General features: G+C 48.7%; 1 protein-coding gene across 10 annotated transcripts in view; it reads left to right on the top strand.

Annotated features, from left to right (window-relative positions):
* The window catches only part of Mapk4 (mitogen-activated protein kinase 4), a 137,282-nt gene extending 119,370 nt beyond the window's left edge, over positions 1-17,912 (top strand). For all 10 annotated transcript variants that reach the window (XM_029472137.1, XM_021150807.1, XM_029472131.1 and 7 more), the window contains 4 exons: positions 9,199-9,343; positions 11,274-11,435; positions 12,336-12,537; positions 15,315-17,912. In XM_029472137.1, coding sequence (XP_029327997.1) covers positions 9,199-9,343; positions 11,274-11,435; positions 12,336-12,537; positions 15,315-16,011 — 1,206 coding nt within the window. In that variant the 3' untranslated portion in view covers positions 16,012-17,912. The remainder of the gene's footprint in view (positions 1-9,198; positions 9,344-11,273; positions 11,436-12,335; positions 12,538-15,314) is intronic.
* The last annotated feature ends 351 nt before the right edge of the window (positions 17,913-18,263 follow it).

Below are 18,263 nucleotides of genomic sequence, written 5' to 3'. Positions count from 1 at the left end.
GAGGAGGAGGAGGAGGAGGAGGAGTAGAAGAAGAAGAAGAAGAAGAAGAAGAAGAAGAAGAAGAAGAAGAAGAAGAAGAAGAAAAAGAAAGAAAGAAAGAGAAAAAAAAGGTTGAGATGGTGAATTCTATGGTGTGTATAACCTGCCACAATTAAAAATCATCACTTAAAATGATATTCTATCACCCAGGTCTACTGACACACATGTATGGTGCCAGCCTATGGTATGTTGACATGTGTGTTTAATCCCAGCACATGGGAGGTTAAGACAAACCACAAATCCTTGTCTCCAAAGGAAGTGGGGGTAACTAAGAGCAGGTGAGAAAAGTCCTGGTTCTCAAATATGACCGCACGCTGGAATCCACCGGGGATCTTAACAATGACTGGTGTCTAAGTCTCACCCTGGAGACCCCCATGTCACTGATTGGCCGGCTGGTGGCCTGAAGAACAAGATTTAAAAATAAAAATAAAAAAATCTCCATGCGCATCAAACCTGTAGCAGGTTTGAGAGCCACAAGCAAGAGGACTTGATATCCGATCCCAGCACTCTGGAGAGAAGCCTGATATGTTACAAGCCTGATATATTACAAGCCTGATATGTTACAAGCCTGATATGTTACAAGCACGTATGAACCACATACGTGCTTGTAACCCCAGAGGTTTGGGTGGGGGTGGAGGAGAACTGCTGGGTTCTAGCAAGGCTCCAGGGTCTTGGAACTGACTGGGGCAGTGAGGGAATGAAGAAATCAGAGGAGACAGAAATAGCTGAGGTCGGGTGGTCTGGGCTCTCTGTAGAGAAACCGCTGCACACTGGAAGCTCAGGGGGGTTGTTAGGTAGAGTTGAATAGGGACGTGGGGTTATTGCTGAGCTGAACATAGGGGTGAGGCTGGTACATCCAGATAAACAAGGGGGCAGGGTTTATGCTATACCGCTGGGCCAAGGAGACAGATCTAGCTAACCGTGGTAGGAACAGACTCTGTAGGGAAGCAGCCGTCAGGCCAGAAACATCTTCTGGAGAGAAAGCTGTGACAGGCTTTGCTTTTTCCCATGGGACTGAGGTTGGGGTCTTTGAGATGGCTGTGCCACCTCAACAGCACACATTCCTTCAGGGCATCCTGCCCCCAGCCCCCAAAGGCAGAGAGGAAGATCCCAGGGCCTGACTGGCCACTAGCCTCGCTCCAGGTTCAGTGAGAGATCCTATGTCAAGAGACGAAGAACCCAGCCCAGCCCTCTGCTCTCTTGGGGCAGCCACACGAGAGGCCACCATTCCTTCCTTCCACATTCCCACCAGCTCAGACCAATCCATGTCACCTGCCGTGCCTCCCTTGTCACGACTGCGAGCCAAGAGAAACCCTTCCTCCTGTCACAGTAACAAGTAATGGCACAGTGAGAAATGCAGTCCGGGAGACTTAATATAGTTGTTAGGATGTAAAATAATGCGTTTGATCATGGCATTATTAGAAGTATTTATTTTTGTGTGTATGGGGCAGGGGTATGCACATATATGTGTCAGTTGCCCAGAGTCCACATGAGGTATCAGATCCCTGGCAGCTGAAGTTCCAGACAGTTGGCTCTAAGCTGCCTGACGTGAGTGCCAGGAACCAAACTTGGGTCCTCTGCAAGAGCAGTGCACGCTGCCAACCAGTACACTGTCGTCACCTCTGTCCCTCAGTATGACATTTTTGTCCATGTGTTTCATTGCACCTTAACGTATTTGCCCCTACTGCCTCCTCCTCCCTCTCCTCCCCCTCACTGGTCCCCTGCTTCACCTCAAATGGCTGATTTTTGTGGTATTCAGGAGTGTGTGTTTGTAATAGATTGGATCTGGGTTCCACATTTCAGTAAAACCATGCAATGCTTTGTTGTTCTTCCCTCCCCACTGGCCTCCTTTTCCTTCTTCACAGTCTCTGGGTGCTGTGATTTCTTGTCATTCATATATAGACACGTTCTCGTCATGAATACATTTACGCCTGGATTTCACATATGATTAAACCAGTGTTTGGCTTTCTGAGACTGTTGGAGCCATCCATTTTTCTGAAAAATGACACTATTTTATTCGTGTGTGTGTGTGTGTGCGCATGTGTGTGTGTGTGAGTGTGTGTGTACATCTGTACCACACACATGTAGAAGCCAGAGGACCACCTCTGTTGTTCCTTGGGCACCACCCACTTTGTTGATTTGTTTGTTTGTTTTGCTTTGTTTTTCTTTTGAGACAACATCTTTCACTGGCCAGAGTTCACCATGTAGGCTAGACTGCCTGATCAGAGCGCCCCAGGGATCTACCTGTCTCCAGCCTCCCCAGTTCTGGGAATATGAGTGTGTGGCACCGTAGTTTTATGAGGGTTCTGGGAATTAAACTCATGTCCTCCTGTGCGGTCCTTGTTCTTCTGCATCAAGCACTTCACCAGCTGAGCCTCCATTCCGGCTGAGAACATTTCTTTATTAATCTGGCTGTTGATGGGCATCTAGATTGGTTCCCTCTAGGCTGGCATCTTGGCTCCTGTGTGTAGTGCAGCAATAGACATGATGTGCCCAGGGCTCTTCAGGATGCTGGCTCAGACTTGTTCAGATGTATACCCAGCCAGGGATGCACATGTGCTCTCTCTCCTTTCTTTAAAAAGCTTTCTAACATGCTTCAGACATATATTAGCACAAGCATGAATTACACCTTTGGAAGAAGACTATGAAAAAGGAGGCCATATATTTCTGCTTAAGCAGGGCCTCTGGAAACCTGTTACTATTCTAAATGATTCTTCTTCTTCTTCTTCTTCTTCTTCTTCTTCTTCTTCTTCTTCTTCTTCTTCCCCCTCCTCCTCCTTCTCCTCCTCCTCTTCTTCTTCATTTATTTATTTATTCACTTTACATACTGATCAAAGCCACCCTACCTCCTCTCCTCCCAGTCCCACCCTCACAAATCCCTCCCCCCATTACCTTCTTCTTCTTCTCAGAGAAGAGAAAGCCTTCCTTGGGTACCAGCCCACCCTGGAATATCCAGTCCCCTAAGCACATCCTTTCCCACTAAGAACCAAGCAGGAGAAGGGGATCCAACAGTAGGCAACAGAGTCAGAGACAGCCCCCCCTCCCAGCCACCCCCTTCATTTGATGAGTGCCCACAACTAAGAATTAACCTCAGGAATAGGTCAGTCTGCTGCTGAGTTGGGGAGCTCTCCCTAGTCTGTAAGCAAGGCCAATCATCAATTTCTAGACAGGCCAGGGTATTATAGCTCAATAAGAGTTTATTGCTGGGCGTGGTGGTGCACGCCTTTAATCCTAGCACTTGGGAGGCAGACACAGGCAAATTTCTGAGTTCTCGGCCAGCCTGGTCTACAGAGTTGAGTTCCAGGACAACCAGGGCTACACAGAGAAACCCTATCTTGAAAAACCAAATAAGTAAATAAATAAATAAATAAATAAATTATCTGAGTGAAACATTTAGATGTTTCATTGATCTACTACTAACATTTAGATGTCAGTGGATCTAAATGAAACATCTGTTTCCAGCACTACCTCCAGTACTTAGGGAACATTATGGAGGACTATAAGAGCCAGCAGGAGAGGAGGAGAGCTGTCAAGTGCTGACTTCTGCATGTGACATGGGCTTGGCACACATGGGCTCACGGCAGCTGAGGTTATCTGCGTATGATGCACAAGAGAGGGCCTGAGAACATTCTTCTTTCATGGATAGAGAAGCAGGACTTGGGTTCCCAGTTAATAGTTGCTAAGAGAGGGGGGAGCTTTTCTTCAGTGGTGTGACCATTATTAAACTGTTCATACTCTAGAAAATAGCACTGGTTCCTGCAAACAACTCTAATTAAACTCAGCAGGCCGAAAGAAAGAAAGAAAGAAAGAAAGAAAGAAAGAAAGAAAGAAAGAAAGAAAGGAAGGAAGAGAGAGAGAGAGAAAGAGAGAAAGAAAGAAAGAAAGAAAGAAAGAAAGAAAGAAAGAGAAAGAAAGAAAGAAAGAAAGAAAGAAAGAAAGAAAGAAAGAAAGGAAGGAAGAGAGAGAGAGAAAGAGAGAAAGAAAGAAAGAAAGAAAGAAAGAAAGAAAGAAAGAAAGAAAGAAAGAAAGAGAGAGAGAGAGAAGGAGGGAGGGAGGAAGGAAGGAAGGAAGAAAATAGGAAGGAAGAAAATAGGAAGGGAGAAAATAGGAAGGAAAGTTGGGAAGCAGAAGGAGTAAGATAGGTGAGAAGGGAATAGGGGGTAAAATGAACAAAATACAATGTAGACATGCATGAAGTTGTCTACCGATTTAAAAAAGCACACATGTACACATTTAAAGGAAGCAGAGATGGGGAGAGGCGGCAGCAGGATGTATCTGTGAGTCTCTCTGTGCAAGTCCCTTACCTGTGTTCAGTCTCTGGAACCTATGTGGTGGAAGGAGAGAAATGACTCCCCAGAGTTGTACACACACACACACACACACACACACACACACACACACACGTGTGCACACACATATACACACTCACACACATGCAAGTGCACACTTACCCATATACATGTACAGTTTACCTTGTTTCAACAAGAAAATATCAAGAGAGTTTCTGGCCCAAGAGATGACTCCCCTGAAAGGCAGGAGGCATCAGAATCGGCTTGTGGAGCTGAGAAATAGAACCCAAATGTAATCATCAAGATCTCCGAGTGCTTTGGGTGCGTCCCCAGAGTCCACTGAGAAGCCACCCTTTAGGACATCTATTGGCACCCATCCTCGTGCGGCTGTCCATCCTGTGCTTGGATTCTCTGCCTGTCTTCTGAGCCCAGTGCCGACAAGGACAGCCCTTGCAGTCTCATGTATGAGGTACTACAGCCCCTCTTCAGGTTACCGCTGCGGTTAAATCCTAGCTGCACCACTTGCGGCCTGGATGACTTCTCTTTTCTGTGCCTGTGTCCTTCCTATACAATGAGGTCCTACCACAAATGGCTGTTGTAAGGCTAGGGCGAGTGGATCTGTAGAGGGCAGACCAGGAGCCAAAGGAGCTGGATAGCTGTTAGGCTCATGTTAGCAGACAGCAGATGCCACACTCGTTAGTGCCACCCCTCTGTGTCCTGTAGGCTATAAGTGCCCATCTCAAAATACCTTTGTCCCAGGCCTTTGGCTTCACCACCCTGCCCACAAGGATGGCTCTTGGGAACTCAAGCCCTGCAAGGATCGTAGCATTTATTCTACATGGATGTCTGCCACAGCCCATTGCCCCCAGAGGCTGAAAGTCATGCTTCTCTCTATGCAGGGACACAGGCACAGAAAAAGATAAGTCACACAGGCTGCAAGTGGTGCAGCTAGGATTGAACACACACACAGGAATACATGTGTTCCTACCCTCCCAAGGAAGTGTGTTCATGGCTCTCTCTGGCCTGCTACCTTCTTAAAGTGCAGCTTCACTCCTCTCTGTACCTCTCTCCTTGGTGCACGCGTCTCCAGAGCAGTTTGCCTGTGTGTAGTGCCAACCAAATGGGACCTGGCAGACTCTTTGACCTCCAGGAAGAATCATGCCAAAAGGCTAGGGCTGGGAATATATATGACTGAGTAGATAAACTGCTTGCTGGACAAGTGTATAAACTGCTTGCTGGACAAGTGTGAAAACCTGAGTTTGGATCCTCGTACACATGTGGGGAAAAAAAAAAGCCAGGTATGGTGGTACACAGCTGTAAGCCCAGTGCTGTAAGGGCAGACAAGCAGATGCCAGGGTCTCACTGGCCAGATGGCCTAGCACAGACGGTGAGCTTTGGGTTCACTGAAAAACCCGGTCTCAGAAAGACACCTGGCATCAACTACTGGCCTACACACACACATACTGGAGGAGAATTTTTGATCTAAGAGGCTGGGCACAACATATGTCCCATATCCATATTAACCATGGTTATTTCCTGCTCGTCCATCTTTTCATATTAACATTCACCGTTCTCACTACATGATGCTCTATATATCCTCCACTGGGATCTAACCCGTGTTCAGTTCCCAGGACAGAGAAAGAGAAGCTATTAGAGCCTCTTACCTGGCCTCTTTTATCCTGGCCTGGGAATGGTGGCCACATTCAACATCCACTCAGGAGAGGAAAACAGCCCTCTCTACCCTATTTCCCATCTTCCCATCTTCATACACATATGCGCGCGCACACACTCACACATGCACACACACACACACATGCGCACACATGCACAGTGGGGGTGGCTGAAGTTTTATTCATGGGGAACGTAGTCCCACACACACCTGTACGGAATTAGTTGCCATCTCATCATTAAAGGGTTTGTTAGGCTAGGGCAGGGGAGACATGGGGGGCGGGGGTCAAGCAGACCTGGTGCCTGAGTGCCCAGTGTAGTTTGCTGGATTAGTGCCAACCTATGCTGCTAGAGCGTTATGGATCCAGGATATTTCTGAGTCAGGCATAGGGAGGGCTGCCCCTGGCTCGCCATGGGAAGGGGAAACTCAGAGCCTTAATTATACTTTCTGTCTAGATTGACTAGGGCCACAATTACACTCTATACAGGGCAGCTGCTGCTAGACTGTTTCCCAAACACTTTGAAACTGTTGAAAGCAAAACCTTCTATGGGTTCTGCACACTCAGAAAGCCAGCAAATGGCCTGGCGGGAACAGTTGCAGGAGCACTGAAGGGTGGGATAGCAGCAGATGAGACCATATGAAGAAGGATCCCGCCCCCCCAGCCCTGCCTTCTGCACACCAAGAAGACTTCAGGGAGACCTGCCTGGATGTGAGTTGCCTGGCAACCTGGTCCCAGCCTATGACCTCTGCCTGGAGGGAATGCCCTCTGGTACACTATGCATGTGCTTATCTGGATCCCTTCAGCCACTGTGACAAAAGACAACTCAGAACTGAGGACCGGCTTCATACAGATGGAGCCAAGGGGTGCAGGGCCTCCCTCTCACTGATTTATGAGCCTTGCTGATAAATAAAGTCCCGTATCTAGATATTTTCTGTTTCTTTTTTTTTTTCCTATAGAAAGTTCTGAATATCATCCCAGCCTTTTCACAGACTCCTCTTTTGGACTCAGATCACCAGTGTTGTGTGATGGGCCCCTGAGGCTTCCACCAATCAGCTCTCTAGGGTATAATCCAAGCAGGATTCCCTGGCCCCCAGTGTCTGCCCCTTAGGCCCAGGATCGGAGCTCCCTGTTTGTTCCCGTCTAGAGCAAGGTCCCATTTGTCCCAGGCTTTCTCTTGTTACAGAGCTTAGTGGAAGACACAGGAACTCCCCAAGTCCCCTAATGCCCAGGAGCTTCTGAATATACCCCTGTATACCTTTTTTTTTTGTAAAGACTTTGGGAGACCAGCATCCAAAAGGAAATAGCTTGTTTGTCACTTGTCCAGCAGGTCGTTAGTTTTATTGAAAGGTAAAGAACTGTCTTAGTTTGTGTCGCAAACTGGTTCAAAACTGTGGCCTACAAGCAATCCTGTCCTGCAAATGAGCAAGGGTTTGAGAAGGAGGCCCTGGGTCCTCGCTGTTCTCCAGCTCTAGACTCTAAAATAAAGTAGATTGCTTCCAGAACATTCTATTCGATACAAGACTGCTTAGTGATGTGTCAGTGAAAACTCTCTCAAGCCACCTCCCCGATGGGTACTGCGTTTTAGTTTTCTGACAGCCTCACCCTCTGCCAAAAGGAAAAAAAAAAAAAAAAAAACAAGTAAAGAACCTGCTACAAACAGGTTCTAAAACCCTGAGGTTTTTAGAATCCCAGGAATCCAAGGGTGAGTCTCTGGTGCCCTGCTCTGAGTGACAAGAGTCAGGCTAATGGCTACACACTGGTCCCACTTATATGGTATTGTATTCAAAGTAAATCAGGAGAAAGCTGTGTACGTAGCACATGCTTGTCAGCTTCATACACAGGAGCAGGAATGTTGGGAGTTTGAGACTGGTGCCAGGGAGATGTTTCGGTGATTAAGAGAATGTAGACATGGTTCTCAGCAGCCTCATGGTGGCTCACAGCTGTCTAGAACCCCGGTTCTGGGGGATTTAATGCTGCCTTCTAGTTTTCATTGGCAACAGGCACTCACTCAGTGCACATAAATATATATATGCAAACGATAGCTGTGCACGTACAAATAAACTATTTGTTTCTTTGAAAAAAATCAGAAGGGGGCTCAAGGCCAACCTTCATAGTAGGCATCACAGTGAGACTTTGTCAATAAATAAACAAATCCTTTTAAAAAAAAAAATCACAAAATCCCAAGAGAACAGAAAGCAATGGTTGCCAGGGCTTGGAGCTAGAAAAGGCCAGAAGAAGACATGATGGAAGTGTTGGAGATTGAGAAGTACCAAGATGAGGGTGCGTAGAGGCATCCTTGACAAAACTTAGAGAAGCAGAGCCATGTTTCTTTCGTCATATCTCACCTCATTGGACCTGCCCATCTGTGTTCTTTAAAATTCAACCTGTGAATGTGTTTCCTGGACTTTTATCAGATGAACCAACCCAGAGAGAGGTCATGGGAACTTGGATTGCCAGCTGACTGGTCAGAAGTTCCAGAGTCTGGGACTTGAGACTGGTGTCTAAAGTGGGGACACTCTGGTGGCTCTGAGCCCTCCATGTGAGGGCTGATGTTATCTATCTCCAGCTAGACAATATCTAGATTAACCTGACTTCTGAGGACATTATGCTGGCTAGTTTTTGTGTCAACCTGACACAGGCTAGAATCATTTGAGAGATAGGAGCCTTAATTGAAAAACAGCCGGCATAAGATCAGACCTAAGGCTGCTTTGGTATGCGCATCATTTGCCTGTGTCCATTAAGATGGTTCTTGTCCTCAGCGGGGTCCTGGTTTGGGGGCAGTGTTAATTCCCATCATTGCTATAAATGGCACTGGCTCAACTTCAAATCTAAGGCTGCTTCTCAGAGGCAGCCATTGAATACAATTCCAGTGTTTTATAGTGACAGTTGATGGCAGCAATGAACTTGAACGTGGCTCCCATTAACCAACGTGGGCAGACTTGGTTATATATCAAGGGGTGCAGAAAAACATTCCTTCCAAAATATTGATACCCTGGGTCCCTCCCTCCCACAAAGAAGGATCCCAGAGCCTCATAAGATCCCCACATCTATTATCAAGATAAAAGGGACAAAGACAGATACTGAAAGGAGTTCTGATCCTCTCTGGGAGGAAAAAACCAAGAGGAAGGAAAACCAATAGGGACGGGAGGGGCAGCATCTGCAGATTTCTGGCTGATAACATAGGGGACTTAATGTTTTAGGGTTATCTGTCAGAAGGGTTGGTGACAAAGTGGTACCGGTCTCCGCGACTGCTCCTGTCCCCGAACAACTACACAAAAGCCATCGATATGTGGGCAGCTGGCTGCATCCTGGCAGAGATGCTCACGGGGAAAATGCTCTTCGCTGGTAAGTAGCTAGCCAAGACCACATGCTTCCTTCCCAACGTTGTTCAAACTCCATACAAAACACCCACCAAGCCCAAAACACGCTCATCTTTTGCTTACATGACTTTTTATTTTTTGAGATACAGAAATACTATTAAAAATTAGTCTTATGAGCACAGGACTTTTGCAGACTACTAGCCATTTTGCTGTGGTCTGAAGCTACCACCTCAGTGTGGTAATATTTAAAAAACGGGGCTCCGGGAAAATGCTCTGTGGGGCTAGGACTCCTGAGTTCCCAGAGTTCCCTTACTCCTTACGCCGTGTAAGGATGTAGCAGGAATGCACCTTTTATGAGAAGCAAGCCCTTCACTAGTCACTGAAACTGCCAATGCCTTGATCTGGGCGTTCTCAGCCTCCAGAACTTCAAGATATAAATGTTTGTTGTTTATAAGCCATTCGATCTAGGGCATTTTGTAATAGCCGCTCAAGTGAACTAAATCACACTTATAATCCAACACCTTCAGATTAGGTGCTAAAACGGCCTGCTCAGTGTTTCCAGGCCCTTCCTCCTCCCTCTCTGATAATGGGTTCCCTGTCCCGCAGCCCCACCAAGTAACCCATGGCTTACCTAATCTATCAACTCCCACTGAAGCCCCTGTCGTCCATTATGGCTCTGCCGGTGGCCAGGCCATCGTGGGTCCCTGTTGGCTCTCCCAGGGCACTTCATTCCCATGTTGTTCTCGCTCCTTGCCTACAGGAGCGTCTGCTGTCTCCACTTAATTTCTCTCCAGCTTCTCTTCACCCCTGCCGCGCATCTCCCTTTGTCATTTTGCACTGTTGTGACAGAATTCCTGATACAAACAATCTCAAGGCTTAACTTTGACCCTGTTTCAGAAAGTGTCAGTTACCGTTCAGCTGGTAGTCCTTCAGATCCGGGAAAAGCTGCAGAGAGAGAGAGGGTCATGGGTAGTTTAATGCATGGAATGAATGAATGAATGGGTGAAAGGATGAATGAGGCTTAGCTCTATCCTGCCCTACTGCTTCTTCTTCAGAGCCGGCAGAACGCACCTTCCTCCCTGTGCCCACACAGGAAATGAGCTCGAAAGGCCTTCCAAACTCAACCGTTATTCCCTATTTTCTTGCTCCTGAGAATTTTCTGGATGGGCTCCTCCTCTGTGGAAACCCACAGAGAAGGCTCACCCTGGCCTTGTAATTGTTTCCTTCCCCAGCCTAGTGGAGAGTGTGCAAAGCCCTAGCCTGGCTGCTCCCATGTCCGCAGCACCGGCTGACTCAGTCCTCAGGAGATACCTGCTGCAGAGATGCCAAATGCTGATGGACTAGATAAACCCCAGACAGAACTAGATACTAGCCTGGATGCATTACCGTCCTCGTGACTGTGACAAGCTACTGGACAGAAACACCTTATGGAAGCGAAGTTTATGTTGGCTTGGAGTGTCACGACAGGGAGGGCTGGATGGATGAAATGGCCTGCTCAGTGGCAGGGGGAAATGTATTGCACGGCTGGTTCATATCTCTGGTACACAGGAAGCAGAGAACGCAAGCCAGAAGCAGGGCCACTGACCGCAAGGTCTTCCCTGTTTGGCCAGTGTCAGCCAGGGAAGCCCTATACAACAAAAATCCACACAGTCTCCCAAAGTAGCACTAACCCACTGCATCCAAGTGTTCAAATACCTGAGACCCTGAGGGACATTTCATGTTCAACTAAACTATCCATTTAGCAAAGCCAACCCCAGAAACAGCAGCCCTCTGCAGCGGCCACACAGCAAATCAGTGGAGGAGTGAATATTAGACTCCCAGTCCCTCAGCGCTGAGCCTAGTGCTGCCCACACTGCCCCCTGGTGTTATCTCTAGTCAGCTGGGGCTGCTCTGGAGTGTCCCCATATACAACGGTCCAGGGAAACAACTGACCTGAGCGGCATTTGCCTCCCCAGGGGCTCACGAGCTGGAGCAGATGCAGCTCATCCTGGACACCATCCCTGTGGTCCGGGAGGAAGACAAGGAGGAGCTGCTCAGGGTGATGCCATCCTTCGTCAGCAGCACCTGGGAGGTGAAGAGGCCACTGCGCAAGCTGCTCCCGGACGTCAACAGTGAAGGTACCCGAGCTTGCACTGGCGCCTCCCAAGAGGCTGGGCTCTGGCTTTAATGTCAGGCAGGGGCAGGGGCAAGGGTAAGGGCCGGTGGTCCTCCATCCTCCATCCTCCGTCCAAAGAACAGAATGATGTCTAGGATTCGAACACCAAGCAACCCCTGGCAATGGGTGTTTCTCCTGGCTACAAACTCAAAAGAAGTTTCACTATTTAGAACACTTGGGTGTTTAAATTTGGGGACTAGGAGTTCACAACCAGTAAGGAATATATAAATTATAAAGATTAGAAGATACCGGAAATTTCAAAGATTCGGGTGGCAAACAATTTGGATAAGGGATAGTGGACCCGTGCTTTCAGAGTGCAGGTTCTGGTCACGCCGCAGCCCCCAAGGCAGTCATTAGAGGGATCCATGGCATGTTCTGCTCTCTGCCTGCCTCCCTTACTGTCTCCTCTTCCCTGGGGGCTTGATGTAGTACAGAGAATGCCATACTCAGCTCCAGGGCTAGACCTATGGTCAGTTCTCAGTTCCCGGTGACTAGCTATGTTGATCTGAGCAGACCAGCTTTGATAACTGTAAAATAGGCGTGATAGAACCTTAGAGCATGTGTTGGTCGGGTTTCCCTGACTGGGACAAAGTACCTGAGAGACATAAAGGAGAAAAGGTTCGGGTTTTGTTTTTTTTTTTTTTTTAATGCTCACAGTTTCTGAGTTTCAGTCACCGGGCTCCCTTGTTTATGGGTCTGTGGAACGTCATGGCAGAGAGAATGTGAGAGACATCATGGCAAAGGGAACATGAGAGAGCAAGGCTGCTCACTCACTCCGTGAGCCGGGAGTAAGAGGAGGGAGGAACAAACCTAAGAGCGTGGGACAGCGCGTGAACTTTCTGACCTCTGCTCTTCCCTATAGCCATTGACTTTCTGGAGAAGATCCTGACCTTTAACCCCATGGACCGCTTAACAGCTGAGATGGGGCTACAGCATCCTTACATGAGCCCGTACTCGTGTCCCGAGGATGAGCCCACCTCACAACACCCTTTCCGCATTGAGGACGAGATCGACGACATCGTGCTGATGGCTGCCAGTCAGAGCCAGCTCTCCAACTGGGACAGGTATGTGTCCAGGGTTGGTGTCTGGAGACATGGTCCCTCGTTCTCTCTCTCATTCCCCTTTGGCCATTGACCCTCCATGGCCTCTGTTTCTCATTTTGTGTATTGCACTGGGCACATTTCCCAGGTTAGTTCCCTGCCTTTTTCCTGTCCCCAAACATTCCCGGTAACTAAGCTGCTAGGTGAGCCGGGAACTTCCATTCCACAGAACAATGCCCCCGGCTTTCCTTGATATCCTAAGACCAATGAACATGAGGCACACGGGGGCAAGTGTTACTGCGTGCCTGCTGTCGTAGTTCATGAACAAGTTGGATTTTCTTTTTCCCTAGAGTATACTAGGCAACCACTCTGCCGATGAACATTTTCAGTCATGATTTTGCCCTTGGAAGGCCAACTATGACAACACAAAGCAAGAAAACAGTACAGAGTCCCCTGTCTCGAAACATTTCTCATTTCGCCCATCATTCACACCTCCTGAGGGTGTCCTTGAAGGAGGCTGTGTCATTATTATTGTCCAGGAAAAAGATACAGCAGAGAGAGGTTAAGACACTGGCATCATGCTACACAGCAGACCCAAGGAGGACTATCCCCAAATAGTATCTGTGCCCCACACTGAAGAGCTTCAGTGTTGAGCGTCTGTCACTTGGCTTCAGGACCCTTGACAAGTGCCAGTATTGGAGAAACGTAGATTTTTAAAGCGTTGCCGCAGGAACGGTGCTGATCTCATAGATCCCCTCCTGTCCTGGCTTTCACAGATCAGGCTCTGGAGCACCGCCATCTGCTCGTGTCTGGAGACAGCACCAGTACCGCTTGGTTTAGAAAGAGCGGCAGAGGGGCGTGCTTAGTTGCATCAGCTCTGAGGGGGGCCAACTGGGAACCCCACTGCCGTGGGCCTGTGACAGCTTGTTACATAAGTGACAGATAGGCAATTTCTCTTTTTGTAGTCATTTGACAGATGATAGGTTTCAAAATTGAGGGGGTGCAAAGAGGGGGCAGGGCAGTGTTATTTGGGGCAGGTTTGTCAGCGAATGGAGATTAATAGACTCTTTTCCCAGCCTCATGCTGAGGCTGCCCGAAACTAGTTCTTAGACTTGTGCCCGCCCCCCTTCCGTGCATGCCACAGAATTCAAGGCTCACAGTGTTTGTTGGACTGGCACCAGGCAAGACTGTAGCAGGGTACCTAAGGTCACTGCTAGTTAGTTCAGGGTAGTACCTGAAGCTCCCGGGCTCCCCAGTCACTCCTACACAAAGGACAGGGGTGATAAGGTCCAAGCACCTGCTGCAGCAACAGTCACCATGGTGGCATGCTAATTTTCTCATCTTTAAGACTGTGGTGGTCAAACTAAGTCCTGTCAGAACTGCTGCAAAGGTATGCTGCTAATGTATGGCCAGCACTTGGGGTGTAACAGACAAATGATGTGCTTCTCAAGATCTTCCCAGAATCCCCTGAAATCTCAAGGGCATCTTGGGTAAGAGCAGTGCTAAACTCTGAGAGCAATGCCTACATTAATGGTGTCCCTGAGCAGTGGGCAACTCAAGCCTCTCCAGCCAGAGCCAGAGCACCCCATAGCCTACGGGCTGCGGCTGCCTGGCCTTGGCTGGTCTAATTGTCCTGTGTGAGCACCAGCCCTCTGGCTCAGTGAGCACCTGACCAGGAGCTGCCACCTTGTCTGTGTTCCCGACCGCAGTACCTGGCATAAGAAAGGGGTTTAGCCAGAGCTGACAGCCAGCCACCTGCCTGCCCATCTGCCCTCCGTTTGCGCCGCAGTGATCTGATTTCAGTCTCCTTGGCTACAGGGCAGTCAGTAGAGGGCAGAATTCCAAGGATCGTTGGCCTCCCTTGATGGTGTCTGTGATCTTTCTGCAGGCCCCATCTGCTCTGCTTGGAGGCAAGGTGCTACAAGGCACCAGATCCATCCTGGCAGAGGTTATCAGCCTTGGCTATGTCTTAGAATCCCTGGGAGAAGTCTCATAAACATGCCCAGACATAGTCATCTAGACCTACTGAACCAGAGCATTGGTAGTGGGCAGCAAGGGATACCTGGTACTTAATTTTAATCCTCTTTGAGGCAGGACTAGGAAACACCTGGCCTTGCCACTCAAAGTGCCAGCTCCAGGGGTCAGTGGCAGCAACAGGGAGCCTTTTAGAAATGCAGAATCCCAAGCCCCATGCAGAGCCCCAGTTTAACAAGACCCCTTGTTGGGCTGGAGAGATGGCTCAGCAATTAAGAGCACTGACTGCTCTTCTAGAGGTCCTGAGTTCAAATCCCAGCATCCACATGATGGCTCACAACCATCTGTAATGAGATCTAACGCCCTCTTCTGGTGTGTCTGAAAACAGCTACAGTGTACTTACATATAATTAATTAATTAAAAAACAAACAAAAAAACATAGCAAGACCTCATGTTATTATGAGTTACATAGGTAAACCAATTAGAAAGTTCCATACGGAAGACTATCTTATTGTTTTGTTCTCAAGTCCATCACCTAAGACCTGCACACAGTGAGTGTTGATTGACTATCCAGGAAAGCTGTTGATTGACTATTAAAGACTATGAAGACTAAACTCGCAGATCAGTCCTCCTAGCTGGGCCCCTGCAGCTCACTTTCACCAGCGCCGTCACGCGCCAACCTGGAGGGATGAGAGGACCTGCCTTTTAGGGACTAGGAGGAATAACTAGCAGACTTGTGAGTAGAGACCAGGGATTAGGCGATTTGGCTCACCATTCTTCCTGGCTGTGCTTAAATTAACGTCGTGCCTTCTTTTGCATGCTTGTAGGTATCCTGTGAGCCTGTCGTCAGATCTGGAATGGCGGCCTGACCGGTGCCAGGACGCTAGCGAGGTGCAGCGCGACCCACGCGCAGGCTCTACACCACTGGCAGAGGATGTTCAGGTGGACCCACGCAAGGACTCACAGAGCAGCTCCGAGCGCTTCCTGGAGCAGTCACACTCGTCCATGGAGCGCGCCTTTGAGGCCGACTATGGACGGTCCTGTGACTACAAAGTGGGGTCTCCATCCTACCTGGACAAGCTACTGTGGCGCGACAACAAGCCCCACCACTACTCAGAACCCAAGCTCATCCTGGACCTGTCGCACTGGAAGCAGGCGGCCAGCGCTCCCCCCAGGGCTGCAGTAGCAGCAGACCCGGTGTCACGTGAGGATGAGCCAGCAAGCCTCTTTCTGGAGATTGCACAGTGGGTCAAGAGCACACAAAGTGGCACTGAGCGTGCCAGTCCTCCCCCTGATGCCCCAGAGCCCCGTCTCTCTGCCTCACCCCCGGGACACCCAACACCCATCGATGGGGGTGCCAGTCCCCAGTTCGACTTAGACGTGTTCATCTCGCGTGCCCTAAAGCTCTGCACCAAACCTGAGGACCTCCCGGAAAACAAACTGGGCGACCTGAATGGCGCGTGCATCTCTGAGCACCCTGGCGACCTCGTGCAGACAGAGGCCTTCTCCAAAGAAAGGTGGTGAGCACAGAAGGGGTGTGGGAAAACTCCCGGAGCAGGATCCCCACCCAGAAAGCTGGACCACTTCCGTGCTCCCTCGCACTCCTTCATCCCCTCTCTGCTGCGTTGGGGTTAGCAGAACACACGCGGATCCGGGGAGAAAGAAGAATGTCCATGTCTTAAACTGCCTTAATAACTAGCCTTTAACCTCTGGGAGCGGGTTTGAACCGAGCCTGGCTGGGAGCCGTCAGTTTCCCATCGAAGGGAAGGTCTGTTGAGATGGTGTGCAAGGGAAGAAAGGGATCCGGGGCAGCAGTCTATGCCCTGCAAGGGTAGAGGGGTCAGAAACAGCTTGCAGACAGTTTCCAAGCCACGTGACCCACTTAGTCTCAAATGGACATTTGGGCCCAGAGAAGCCGTTAGGACCATCAGCCTAATGGTGTCAGAAGCCCCTGTCCCAAGCTCCTGCCCCTGGACCAGTGTCTGACCACAGTGTAATGTCTTCCTCTGCTGGGGTCACTCTGGGTTTTTGGTCAGAAAACTTGGTCCCGAGTGCTTCTCGCTGTCCCTTGCCATCTGTCCCCTCCGTCCCTTTAATTTAGGACAATGGTTCCTGTTTTCTGAAACTGGAAACAGAACCAGTTTCTTTCTCCTAGTCACCAGACATAGTTCTATGACTATCCAAGTGCTTAATTGCCCTCATCTGCCACCTCCCTGTATTTAACCGACCCAGCTCCGTCTGAAGTTATTGCTTCATAACTTCAGAGCAGTCTGGGGGCTGTGGGTAAATTGAGGTAAACGTCTCCCAGGCCTGTGCCTACAGCCTCCACCTGCATGCCCTATGCACTTTCCTGACTCGTTCCCCAATAGATATCGTACATGGGTGAGTTTGAAGACAGCAATCACAAGAATCCCTCTTGTCCAGCCCCCAGCCTCCCACCCACCCCGCCCACACACACATACACACAGCTCCTCTCCAAGCCTATTTCGGGACCAAATGTTCTTGGCACAAATTGCTCATTTGTAGAGAAAGCAATAAGGTGCCTTCCATAAAAACAAATGAGCTAGGAGGGAGATTCCACTGAAGACCCATCATCCTTCAATAGTGTCGCCCATGATCGGAGGCATCCATTCGGTCCTAGCCAAGAGTAGACCCGAAAGGAATGGCCTGAGAGCTAGCAACCCTGGGGCAAGAAACCCAGAAAGATAAACTAGGAGCTTAAAAGGGGGTCCCAACCTCAAGTGTCCCAAAGAGTCAGCTATGGAGATGGAGAACACAAGACAAAGAAAGGGATTCAAAGTAGTCACACCCTGGTGGCTTAAGTTAAGACAGACTTGGAGTCAGTCCAAAGCCCTCTGCGGAAAAAACATGGGGAAGGGGGCTTGGGGGAATACAAACAGTCCCCAGTCTGTCCCTGAACACTCTGCCACTGGTCTCTATCCTCCCCTTCCTCCTCCCCTCTCCCTGCCGACATCCCAAAGATACCCACAAGAGGTCTAGCTGGTCTGTTGAGAGATCTCCTTGGGCTGTGTTCATTCTCACATCACAGCACCTTAAATCTTAGCTAACTATGATTTGTATATTGGGACTTACAATGCATCAGAAACGTATATTTTAAAACAATTAATCACGCGGACCGGTTTTTAAGTGGAAAAATATGTAAATGTAAAGTGGGTTACGTTTTATTCTTTTCTTTCTTTTCTTTTTTTTTTTTTTAATTTTCTTTAAGAAAATGCAATGCACACCACTCCTTACGTGCCATTTGTCCTCTGAGGGAAGCTTTACTTTTTGAGTAAAGGGACATGCTGCTGACTGACCGCCAGTTCACGGAGAACTGTTAAAATTATTCAAGTTCTTAAAAGAATCTGTTAAATATTATTAAACTTGATCAGGATGAGCCAAATAAAGTTTTATTGGAACATAAATTCGTCAGGAATTGTCAGGTTAATTGACATCTTTTACCATGGTTGACTCATGAGAGCCTTGCTGGCTTCTCCCTGCACCGTGAAGACCGGTGTTTAGAGGAGTGAAGATGGGGTTGTGGGGTCGGGAGGGAGGGGGCTTCTGCAAGGAGAGACTCTACACATGTGTGATCAGAATTAGCTGCTGAGGCCTGGTGTCCATCTTGTAGATTTCTACTATCTTAGTGTCAACCTTTGATCAGGACTGTTTCTTATTATCATAGAGGGTCTCAACATCATGAAATTGCAGAGAACAAACCTGTTCCAAATAGCCATCTGAGCCACACCCCTCCCAGGTACCTAAGCTGGCTTCCA

The sequence above is a fragment of the Mus caroli genome, chromosome 18 (genome assembly GCF_900094665.2).
Source record: "Mus caroli chromosome 18, CAROLI_EIJ_v1.1, whole genome shotgun sequence".
Taxonomy (NCBI): Eukaryota; Metazoa; Chordata; class Mammalia; order Rodentia; family Muridae; genus Mus; species Mus caroli.
This window is presented reverse-complemented; position numbering and strand designations above follow the sequence as displayed.